A 12,841-nucleotide genomic window follows, 5' to 3' on the forward strand; every position below is an offset into this window, starting at 1 on the left:
CATAAATATGTACCGTCTTTGTCATTGAGATTTGCCCTACTTCCACCAGTGTTCTCTTTTCATGTAATTAGTTGTTAAACAGTCTGAAGTGGACAGTAAACAAAAAAAGAGGTAGGTGAACCTTACAACAGATTACAGACATAAGTTTTAGAAAAATACTGCATTGTTTGAGAATGGAGGAGGTTATTTGCAGTTAAACAATTTTTTTTAGTTTCCTTCTTTTCTGCAATGTGAGCAGATGGTAACTGAGATAATTTTGCTTCACTCCACCTCTCTCTAGGTTCCTTTCATCTGATTCGAATGCTGCTGGATGAATATATTCTGTTGGCCATGGAGACTCAGTTTAACAATGACAAGGAGCAGGAGCTACAGAATCTCCTGGACAAATATATGAAAAATGCAGGTATTTTAAATGGAGAAGCCAAATAGTTCCAGCTTTATGATAGCCTGAAAGCTTTTCTGTTACCAATGAGTAGATCAAGTGTTATCTCGCAGCTATCATGTCTTTTGCAAGATGACAGGCTGGGGCAAGACCAGGTGCCATCATAGCTAGAATTCTGAAGTCTAACTGTTGAATGTAGTATTAGTTGAACACCTTAAAAACTAATGTCTCCACATTGTAATGTTCGTAAATAACTGTAGGGGAAATTCTCTTTATTAACTGAAGACTTTGATTGCAGTCACCCTTCCAGATAGCTGACTCATAAATTGAAGTAGTCGCCTGTTGTGTTTCTGTGGCCATAGGACATATCATGGATGCCTATGTTCCTTCAGAAGCTGCAGTCTGTGGTGTAATGTATTAGGTTGGCTGGATGAGTTTCCAGTTCCCCTCGAATAAGTTTATAATAACCCCAATGACCCTTTTAAATAAGGTAATGTTGAATGGAATCCCAGATGTGTTATTAAAGACTGCTTTGCAAGGCTGATTCTGTCATTTAGGTGCTTATTAGAACTGGTCTCAGTCAATAATAATGGTGGCTGGTCGCCTTTTGTGAGAATTTGGGCCTATTATGTCCATGGTCCTGTAACGTAGGTTTGTGTATGTCGACTCACCATATAAGATGACCTAATTTTTCTGGTCTCAAATAATTCTATTTACTTACATTTAGCCTATAATTTGACTCCACTTTTCAGCCATGCCAAGCTATATTTACATTAGTAGTCAGCCTCACTTTTTCATTCCACAAATATATGTTTTACCTATCTTTTATATTTGGATGCAAGTGTGTAAACAGTCTGTAAGGGCTCTATGGTGAAGAGGGCAGGAGTTCAAGACATGTCCACAGGGAGCTGATTCACAACTGTGGTACCATTAAATGTCAAGAAGAGGTGGTTGGATTCTTCCTTGTTGGAGCTAATCAGTGCCTTGTACTTGTGTGGCTTGAATGTTGTGTGCCACTTTTCAGGCTTGTATGCCAAACTTGAATATTATCAAGGTGTTGCTGCATGTAGATATCTACCTAGGAGTCATAAATGCTGCTGAATCATGAGGGAATATCCTCACCTCAGATCTCCTGGTGGAGGAAAGGTCATTAAAGTAACTGAAGTGGGTTTGTCCTACAATACTCCCCTGACCAAATCTTGCAGAGATGCCCTGAAGCTGAGATGATTGAACTTCAATGAACACAGTCAGCTTCCTTTACACTAGATATCATCCCAAGCAGTGGAAAGCTTTCCATGCAATTCTCACTGATTTGGGTTTTTCCAGGCTCCTTGATGCCTTTGATGAGTTTGTCTAATAAAGTGATGTTGTTACAATGGAAGCAGGAACTCCTTGTATACACAATGGTCAAAAAAAGTTCCCTTCCTAGCCTCTCTTTCCTCTCAACTATTTGTCAGGATCCTGGCTTCCTGCCAATCCAGTTTTAAGTTCAGTCCAATAGCTTTAGTAAACCTTCCCACAAGGATGTTGATCCTGTCCAACTTGTACAGTTCCCATCTCTTCTAAGAATGGTTCTAATGCTTTATGAATCTCAGGCCCTCCCTCCTGCAACTTGTCTCCAGCCGTGCATCTATCCTACTATTCCTATGCTAACTACCATCGAAATAACTACCTTTGAAGTTCTGTTTTTCAATTTCCTACTTAATTCCTTCAATGCTGCTTGCAGGATCTCATTTCTCTTTCCTTCTAATGGTACCAACATGGACCTCAGCCTGTAGCTGTTTATCTTGCCATTGTAGAATGGCCTGCAATATGTGACATCCTTGACTCTGACAACTAGGGGCCAACATACCATTCTGGAATTACATTGATAGCTGCAAAAGCACTGAACTATTCATATCACAAATGAATTCTGCTGACTATTGATTGTCTGCATTGCATCCAAACTCCCTGAGCAGCTAGAAACCAATAGCTGATGACCAGAAATATACTAATGAGAGAAAAAATTGGTTATGAAAGTAAGTTGGTCAGAAATAAAAAAAAGCAGTATCTTCTACAAATATATAAAATGAAAGGAAGTAGCTAAAGTAAATGTGAGACCCTTGGAGGTTGCAATAATACAATTAATAACAGGGAAGAAGGAAATAGCAGATAATGTAAACCCATGTTTACCATTAATCTTCATAGTGGAGGACACTATAAACATCACTGAAATAGGGGATGTTTGTAGTGTTCTCCACTGCTGCTTCCCGATGTTAAAGTCAAGGACAAGCTTCCATTTTTCCAGCGAAGCTCTAGGCATTTAGCAGCTGGCAAGCTGTTAATTGTGTTGAGGCCTGGTCCTCTGCCTCTATCTTGGCAGGAAGACACACCTTCGAGAACTTGTAGCCCGAGAGTGATAGGGTCCAACAGCATGGAGACAGGCTCTTTGAACCAGTTTCTGTCCATGCTAACCTCATTTCCCTGCACTTGGCCCATAGCCTTCTAATCCTTTCCTATACATATATTTGTCCAAATGCCTTTTAAATGTTGTTAATGTACCCACCTCAACCACTTTTGCTGGCAGCTCATTCCATATGCGTAGCACTTGCTGTGTAAAAATGCTGCTCCTTAGGTTCCCTTTTATTTTTTCCCCTCTAACCTGAAACTGATGTCCTCTACTCCTCAATTTCCCCAACCTTTTGAAAAAGACTGAGTGCATTCACCCTATCCATATCTTTCATGATCTTATACACCTCTATAACATTCGCCCCTCAGTCTCCTATATTCTAAAGAAAGAAGTCCTGGCTTTTCAAACATCTCCCTATAGCTCAGATCATTGAGTCCAGGCAACATCCTTGTAAATTTCTTCTGCACTTTTTCCAGTTTAGTAACATCCTTCCTACAACAAGGTGACCAAAATTGAACACAGTATTCCAAATGCAGCCTCACCAATGTCCTGTATAATTGCAACTTAACAACCCAACTTCTCTACTCAGTGCCCTGACTGACGAAGGCCAGTGTGCCAAAAGCCTTCTTCGCTGCCGTGGCTGCCTGTGACTCCACTTTCAGAGAACTGTTCACTTGAACTCCATGATCTCTCTGTACCACTACACTCCTTAAGGCCCTGCCATTCACCATGAAACTCCTACCTTGATGTGACTTTCCAAAATGCAAGACCTCACACTTATCTCTTTTAAACTCCATTTGCCATTTCTCAGCACACTTATCCAGCTGATTAAGGTCCTGTTGCAATTTCTGAGAACCTTCCTTACTGTCCACAATACCGCCTATTTTAGTGTCATTAGCAAACTTACTAATCATACCTTGTACATTCTCATCCAAATCATAGATACACATAACAAACAGTAATGGGCCCAGCACCAACCCCTGAGGTACTCCATTAGTTACAGGCCTCCAGTCAGACAAGTATCCTTCCACTATTACTCTCTGCTTCCTACCAGCAAGCCAATTGTGTATCTAGTTTTCCAGCTCACCCTGGATTCCGTGTGATCTAACAATACGAAGCAGCCTACCATGTGTAGCCAGTCCAACGGCTAGCAGTTCTCGGGTTCCAGCAGCACACTGAGAATGGTGACCACTGCTGGAACATATAGCCACGTCCAAATATGATGTTTAGCAATGGAGCCCCAACCTTAAGATAAATCTTAGTTCTCAACAGGACCAGACTGGCAGGTCATTGCAGTGATGGATAAGAAGATGTGAAGGGCCATAGTGGGGTGGATGTGAGAATGGGTGGGGAGAGATGGTGCCGAAGCTCTAGTTGGCATGAAGAGGTCTCATGAAGGCGGTACAACTCTGTGTCCTTTGTTCATCATTATGTGCAGTAAAATCTACTAGGTTACATACTTGGTAAGGGCTTCTGCTTGCATAGGCTAAACTCTAATGGCAGTGGATTGAATAAATTTCAGGGAGTGAGACAAGGGAGTAACTAGCGGGTGTGCTGGCATTAATTTTTAATACCTCTCACAGGAGAGGTGCCAGAGGACTGAAGGTCAGCCAATGTGGTGCTGTCATTCAAGAATGGAGGAAGGAGTAAACCAGGAAGTGACAAGCCAAACAGTATCATGCTCAGTGGTGGGGAAACTATTGGAAGCAATTCTGAGGGACAGAAATAATCTGCATTTAGAGAGGCAAGGATTAATCAAAAATATTCAGCATGGCTTTAGTGGGGAGGTCATGTCAGAGTAATCATTAAGTACTCTTTAACTAGCCGCTTAAGAGTCTCTGGTCAAAGAGTGGCCAGGAAGAGTTGATGGCTTGGTGTTTTTATTGCTAGATTCTTTATCCAGAGACTCATGTTAATGTTCTTGGGACCTAGGTTTTGAAACCCACCACGCCAGATGGTAGAACTTGAATTCAAAAAAATCTGGAAGAAAAAGTCTGATGATGACGTTGAAACCATTGCCAATTACTGAGGAAAAAGTCCAACTGGTTCATGAGTGTCCTTTAGGGAAGGAAATCTGCCATACTGACCTGTGTGTGACTCCAGACCCACAGCAATATAGTTGACTCCTAAAGGCACCAATAAATGCTGGCACCAATAAATGGGAGCAACACTCCCATCCTGTGGATGAATAATAAAAAGATTTCCCAATACCTTTCATGCCCTGGCTTTACAGCCTGTCATTAGGGATAAAATGCATTAGTTTATGATGCAGATGTATCACTGCACGAAGTAAATCTTGAGGAGACCCCATTCATGACATCTAAGTACAGTTCGTTCTCCTGTAATGCATGTTTCTTCAATGCAAATTGGTTTCGACATGATTGAAGAATTTAGATTTTTATTTGTAGAATGTGAACTTTCCTTGCTTGTATTGGCTATAATGCGATTCTGGCCCCATTAGTTTAAATGATGTGGCTATTGCGCGATTTTCTTAAAATGTAAGATTGCACAAGAATGGAAATATTATGTCATATCAGAACTGACTGTAATGCCGTTCAGAAATTATTTTCTTCATTCTCAGAATATCCACACTATATGTATAATTAATGCCATTTTAAGTGTAGGATGAATACGCAGTGCTTTGATAACGGGCAACTCTAAAGCAGTCAGATTATTTTTTGGATAAAGAATACAAGTCTAGTCAAATTATCATGTATGCAATTGACACAGCAGATGTACTGGGCTGCATATTGAAACTTGAGACCTGAACAGTGAGGTTTGGCACAAAACCTTGGTGGAATCATGTGAGAGGTCAGTGGAGACTCATCTTGAAGTTCAATCCACTTTCAGGATGCTTAGACCAAGGTTTGAGGGCACGTCTGCAACAAGCATTGAAAGGTTACTGCAAGGACACTTGGTTTACTAAAGACAGGCACTCAGTTCACAGATTGGACCAGGCTGTAATTCATGACAGCTCACTTGCTCTCTTAGTGTTTGTGAACTCAGGACCTACCCTCATGCTCACAATACCCATGCCACGTCTTGCTGTGCCATGCCTCTCACTGTGTTGGTGCTACAGACAGAGAAAAAGCCTATCAGAAGTGCTGTATTGACATGCTGTTTTGCATAGGTCAACAGACCGGCTGGTTGTCTTGATTCTTAATAGGGCTTTATCTGGGGCTGGAGAGGGTGGGGGCGGTGGGGTGGGGAGGGGGATGCAGTTTTCTATTCAGTACACCAAGATGTCAATCAAACAGTTACAGCACGTGTCAGCTACATGTGTGACAAACACACTGCAACTTTGTTGAATAAAGTGGGCTTGTCAGAAAGTAATTAGAGTAGTCTTCAAGTCTAGGGTTGCCACTGTTGGACAAGGGATCCTGGTACTGTCGGTTGCTTACACACTTTGAACAGAGGCCAGGTCTTAGCCTCTGTCAGTCACCCCATTTGGGCACATCACAATCAGAGGATATATCTGACCACAGTTCAGGGAGTAGACAACAGTCACTCCTGTCAGTCGCAGTCAGGGCCATCACAAGCAAGCAGCCATGAGAAGGGCATGTCAAATAATTATTCAATTTTATTCAAGGTTTGTGCGAAGATTTGTAGCTCGGGTGCTCGTTGTTGTGGTTCTGTTCGCCGAGCTGGAAGTTTTTGTTGCAAGCGTTTCGTCCCCTGGCTAGGCGACATCATCAGTGCTCTGGAGCCTCCTGCGAAGCGCTTCTTTGATGTTTCTTCCGGTATTTATAGTGGTCTGTCCTTGCCACTTCCGGGTGTCAGTTTCAGCTGTCCGCTGTAGTAGTTGGTATATTGGGTCCAGGTCGATGTGTCATCGACGTGGACCCAATATACCAATCACTACAGCGGACAGCTGAAACTGACACCCGGAAGCGGCAAGGACAGACCACTATAGATACCGGAAGAAACATCAATGAAGCGCTTTGCAGGAGGCTCCAGAGCACTGATGATGTCGCCTAGCCAGGGGACGAAACGTTTGCAACAAAAACTTCCAGCTCGGCGAACAGAACCACAACATTCAATTTTATTTTGAAGACATCAGTTGAATTAGCATCCGCCATATCTTTCATATAGGGCCTCATCACCTTGTATAGAAAAAGTGATTTTCTTCACATTGATGTTGATTTCTTTTCCAATCAGCCTACATTCAAACTTTTATCTGAATTTTGAGAACACTGAGAGTCACAGAGTTGGAGTCATAGAGATGTACAGCACTGAAACAAACCCTTTGGTCCAACTTGTCCATGCTGACCAGACATCCCAACCTAATCTAGTCCGACCTGCCAGCACCCGGCCCATATCCCTCCAAACCCTTTCTATTCATATACCCATCCAGATGCCTTTTAAACGTTGCAATCGTACTAGCCTCCAGTACTTCCTCTGGTAGCTCATTCCATACATGGACCACCCTTTGAGTGAAAAAGCTCCCCCACTCACCCTAAACCTATGTCCTCTCGTTCTGGACTCCCCACCTCAGCAAAATGACGTTGCCTATTTATCTCATCCATGCCCCTCCTGATTTTATAACTCTCTATAAGGTCAGCCCTCAGCCTCTGACGCTCCAGGGAAAACAGCCCCATTCAACCTCTCCCTATAGCTCAAATCCTCCAAACCTGGCAACATCCTTGTAAATCTTTTCTGAACCCTTTCAAGTTTCGATAGGACAGAGACCAGAATTGCAAGCAATATTCCTAAAAAGGTCTAACCAATGTCCAATACAGCCGCAATATGACCTCCTAACTGCTGTACTCAATACTCTGACCAATAAAGGAAAGTATACCAAATGCCTTCTTCACTATCCTATCTACCTGTGACTTCACTTTCAAGGAGCTATGAACTTGCACTTCCAAGGTCTCTTTATTCAGCAACAGTCCCGAGCACCTTACTATAAAGTGTATAAGTCCTGCTAAGATTTGCTTCCCAAAATGCAGCACCTCACATTTATCTAAATTAAACTCCATCTGCTACTTCTCAGCCCATTGGCCCATCTGATCAAGATTCTGTTGTAATCTGGGGTAACCTTCTTCGCTGTCCACCAAACCTCCAATTTTGGTGTCATCTGCAAACTTACTAACCATACCTCTTATGCTCGCATCCAAATCATTTATATAAATGATGAAAAGTACTGGACCCAGCACTGATCCTTGTGACACTCCACTGGTCACAGGCCTCCAGTCTTATAAGCAACCCTCCACCACCACCCTCTGTCTTCTACCTTTGAGCCAGTTCTGTACCAAAATGGCTAGTTCTCCCTGTATTCCGTGAGATCTAATCTTGCTAATCAATCTCCCATGAGGAACCTTGTTGAATATTTTACTGAAGTCCATATAGATCATGTCCACCATTCTGCCCTCATCAATCCTCTTTGTTACTTTTTTCAAAAAACTCAATCAAGTTTGCGGGACATGATTTCCCATGCATTAAGTCATGTTAACTATCCCTAATTAGTCCTTACTTTTCCAAATATATGTACATCCTGTCCCTCAGGATTCCCTCCAACAATTTGCCCACCACCGAGGTCAGGCTCACTGGTCTATAGTTCCCTGGCTTGTCTTTACCACCCTTCTTAAACAGTGGCACCACGTTTGCCAACCTCCAGTCTTCCAGCACCTCACCTGTGACTATCGATGATACAAATATCTCAGCCAGGAGCCCAGCAATCACTTCCCTAGCTTCCCACAGAGTTCTAGGATCCATCTGATCAGGTTCTGGAGATTTATCCATTTTTATGTGTTTCAAGGCATCTAGCACTTCCTTCTCTGTAATATGGACATTTTTCAAGATGTCATCATCTATTTCCCTACATTCTATATCTTCCACGTCCTTGTCCACAGTAAATACTGATGCAACATACTTGTTTAGTATCTCACCCATCTGCGCCTCCACTCTAAGGCTGCGTTGCTGATCTTGGAGGGGCCCTATTCTCTTCCTAGTTACCCTTTTTCCTTAATGTATTTGTAAAAACCTTAATTCTCCTTAATTCTATTTGCCAAAGCTATCTCATGTCCCCGTTTTGCTCTCCTGATTTCCCTCTTAAGGATACTCCTACTGACTTTATACTCTTCTAAGGATTCACTCGATCTCTCTTGTCGATACCTGATACATGCTTCCTTCTTTTTCTTAACCAAACCCTCAAATACTTCTTCAGTCATCCAGCATTCCCTACTCCTACCAGCCTTTCCTTTCACCCTGTCCTGTCTCTGGACTCTTGTTATCTCATTTCTGAAGGCTTCCCATCCACATATTGAATCAGAAATTTTTCTTGTACACACTTAAGAAATTCCTCTCCATCTAACCCTTGACACTATGGCAGTCCCAGTCTATGTTTGGAAAGTTAAAATCCCCTGCCATAGCCACCCTATTATTCTTATAGATAATTGCGATCTCCTTACAAATCTGTTTCTCAATTTTCCTCTGAATATTAGGGGTTCTATAATACAATCCCAATAAAGTGATCATCCCTTTCTTATTTCTCAGTTCCACCCAAATAACTTCCCTAGATGCATTTCCAGCAATATCCTCCCTCAGTATAACTGTAATGCTATCCCTTATCAAAAATGCTACTCCTCCTCCTCACTTGCCTCCCTTGCTGTCCTTCCTGTAGCATTTGTATCCTGGAACATTAAGCTGCCTTCTCTGTTAGGCCCCTTGCATTGAAATAAATGCAGTTAATTTATCAGTCCAACCTTGTTCTTTCCTTTGTCTCTGCTTGCCCTGACTGTTTGACTCACTTCTTTTCTCAACTGTACCAGTCTGTGATTGATCTCTTTCCTCACTATCTCCCTGGATACCATCCCCCCTCCTTAATAGTTTAAATCCTCCTGAGCAGCTTTAACAAACCTCCCTGCCAGTATGTTAGTCCCCTTGCAATTCAGATGCAATCCATCCTTCTTGTACAGGTCATTTCTACCCCAAAAGAGATTCCAATGATCCAAAAATGTGAGTCCTTTTCCCATACACCAGCTGATCCCCAATATATTTGTACTAGTTCATGATAGTTTTGTTTATTCTTTCTGAACCCATGAGCACTTCCATTGTGAAGAAAGGAGCAGCAAATACATGGGAAGACCACCACTTTGCAATGCGATTAAGTTGTTCCTGCTCTCTCTTGCCTTAAAGTCATGGAGTCATAGAGTCATGCAGCACAGAAGCAGACCCTTCAGTCCAACACATCCACACCAACCACGTTCCCAAACTGAACTAGTCCCACTTGCTACATTTGACCCATATCCCTCCATACCTATCCTATTCATGTACTTATCCAAATGTCTTTTAAATGATGTAACTGGAAAGAAATGACACAAAAATTCTAGTTTAATAGTCACTTGTGAATGCCAATTGATTAAGAAATATAAATTTCTAACTTCATATTACTGTTTGAGGAGGAATTTATAAGCTCCATTTTCACTTTAACAACTTACAGTATTTAGTTATTGAAGTGTCGATGTGCATGGGACTGTGTGGCAATATATGAGGTGTTTTGATGTCCCACAAAACTTACATTTTCTCTCTTTTTCCTTCTACAGGAAAATGGCACAAATTGCATTGAATTGTGTAGGATAACTCCATATGAAGGAAGAGGGGGAGAAGGAGGGCAATGTGGTTCTGAAATCCAGCAGAAGGGTACTAAAGTAGAATTCAAAACAGAGAAACAGAAAAAGTAGTTATCGATTGTGCAGATTATAAAGTTAGTACAACAAAACATATTACAGCAGAAAAGAGAAGCACTGCAGAATAACTTGAAGTTGAGACAAGGTTTCTGCTGGCGATGGTTTAAGGCACAAGAAGCCAATTATTAACTGTTTTTCTGTTTGTCTTTTACAGATGCTAGTAAAGCAACATTCACAGCATCACCGAGCTCCTGTTTTCTTGCAAATCGTAACAAAAACACATTGCTTTCTAACGATGCTATGGTAAAAAATGAATCTTTGGCATCACAGACATATCCATCTCTAGCAGCAAGCCAACACAACTTAGCTACTAGTGTGACTCCATTCCCAAATGCTGAAAATGACCCTCTTCAAATGGCAGGTAAGAAAGTAGCCCTGCTATTTTATCAGTGCTGCTGTGTGATTTAGATCAGCTTTTGTTATAAATGATATACAGCGTTCTGCTTTGAACCAGGTTACTTTTGTTCTTTCTAAATAATCCACAAAAAAAATGCATGCACCAAACCAAATACAAACTAAGCTTGCCCAATAGTAGAAATTTGAAAAAAAGTCATTAAAGATGCACATAGACTCCTAATACATGTTTAGCAATTTCTGTTCTCTTTCTTTGAAAATACATGTTGATGAATCTGAACAAAAGAATTATCAATGAAAGATGTTCTATTGTCGAAATTCTTTTGTATCTTTTATACATTTAGAAAATGTTGAACAAAAAGAATTCTGTATCAAAATCTGGATCAGTAAGTGTTGAAACTCATTCAGCCTATTTACTAGTAACTATTTTATCAACAATTATCTATAAAGCTTTCAATACAATAAAATGCTGCAAGATGCCTTAATAGAAAAGCACATTTTGACAGTCAGCCAGATAAGGCATCAGATGTTCAGAACCTTGGTCAGAAACATTGGTTTGAAGGAAAATCTGAAAAGAAGAAAAAGATGCAGAGAGAATTAGAGAGGCAAGTTCAGAGCTGAGGCAATTCAAATTAGTGGATAACAGATATGCCTGAGGATTGCAAATTTGCAGAAAGTCTATGGAAGGCTTTAAAAACAAGGATAGAAAATCAAAACAATGCATTAATAGATGCTAACGTATGTCAGAGAGCAGTTTCATCATGAGTGAATGGAAGTTGGAGAGATTAGGATGATGACAATCTCTTCAACTGGTCTTAACTCAACTCTTGGCTAAACTGTTTAATGGATTCAACTAGATTTTGTGGTATTGTTCCAAATGACTATTCCTGCTACTTGCCACCTCTCCCAGGATAAAGGTTGATTTGAGGCTGTTTGCTACCACGCAAAATCTCCTTTGTCTTGAACCTGGCTAGTAAAGTCACCACAATCTGAGAGGACTATAGGAGGCTTTCTCTTTAGAGGGAGATGACTGGACGTGCTTTAACCCTAAGGGTGACCACACCTCAAGCAAGGGGAGAAATTGAAAGGTGGTACCTTCATAGCAACCTCAGCCAACGTGGAAATCAAGCCAGCACTGTTGACATGGCTCTGCATTCCAAACCAGCCTTCTAGCCAACAGAGCTAACCAACTCATAGGATCTATCTAGTAATTTGTGGGGGACAGTTCATCCTTGGAGAGTATCAGTGGAAGAGACACTTGTTAGATAACATGAAAGTAATAAATGCAATGACATCTGATGAGGCATACTGTTTGGGCCTCAGGGTGCTGGAACAGATACACCTTCTACCTCTGAACATAAGAGTAGAACTTGTTTTCCCCACTTTCAGACTGTGTGTGGCGTCAACAGAGGATGGAGCCAATGTGACATCAAATTTAATGTCTTCAGAACATATAAAATAGATTTGTTTGGAAGGAAATCTATAAGAGGTCAAGGGGGGCTACTATCCTTTTCAGGTAGTTAAATATAGTAATGCTATTTTAGGCATTATTAGGATTTCGTTTATCTTCTGGAAGTGAACCTCATTCATTATAAAGAAAAGTGTGATTAAATGTAAATAATATAAACCTGCCCCCTCTTAATATTTTGACTAAAATCATACATTAACCTTCTAAATTCTTGGAAATCTCTCCTCATAATATATAATCCAGCTTTCATTCTGGTAAATCCAAAGTGCATTCCTAATATTACAATCCTAAGGTGTGATACCGAGAACATCTGCCTCCTTGTATTTTAATTATCCAGATATAAAGATCAGCATTCTATTAACTTTTTTTAAACTGATTGTCTGCACTATTCATGCCATCTTAATAATCTGTGTGCCCCTGGACCAGGACACCTGTCTCTTTGGGCTTCCACTGTTTCTAGCTTTCCATAATTTAAAGCTGTTCTATTATTATAGGTTCAAAATAGATGGACCCACATTTCAACCTTGAAACCTATTTGCCAGTTTTGCTTGTTCCCTTAA

At 41.0% G+C, this 12,841-nt stretch overlaps 1 protein-coding gene across 1 annotated transcript in view; it reads left to right on the forward strand.

Annotated features, from left to right (window-relative positions):
* Positions 1 to 12,841, forward strand: part of rfx6 (regulatory factor X, 6) — an 83,527-nt gene that overhangs the window by 49,008 nt on the left and 21,678 nt on the right. Inside the window, exons 15-16 of the mRNA XM_060854823.1 lie at positions 281 to 403; positions 10,614 to 10,820. Of these exons, the coding sequence (XP_060710806.1) occupies positions 281 to 403; positions 10,614 to 10,820 (330 nt within the window). The remainder of the gene's footprint in view (positions 1 to 280; positions 404 to 10,613; positions 10,821 to 12,841) is intronic.

The sequence above is a fragment of the Hemiscyllium ocellatum genome, chromosome 3 (assembly GCF_020745735.1).
Source record: "Hemiscyllium ocellatum isolate sHemOce1 chromosome 3, sHemOce1.pat.X.cur, whole genome shotgun sequence".
In the NCBI taxonomy this organism is placed as follows: Eukaryota; Metazoa; Chordata; class Chondrichthyes; order Orectolobiformes; family Hemiscylliidae; genus Hemiscyllium; species Hemiscyllium ocellatum.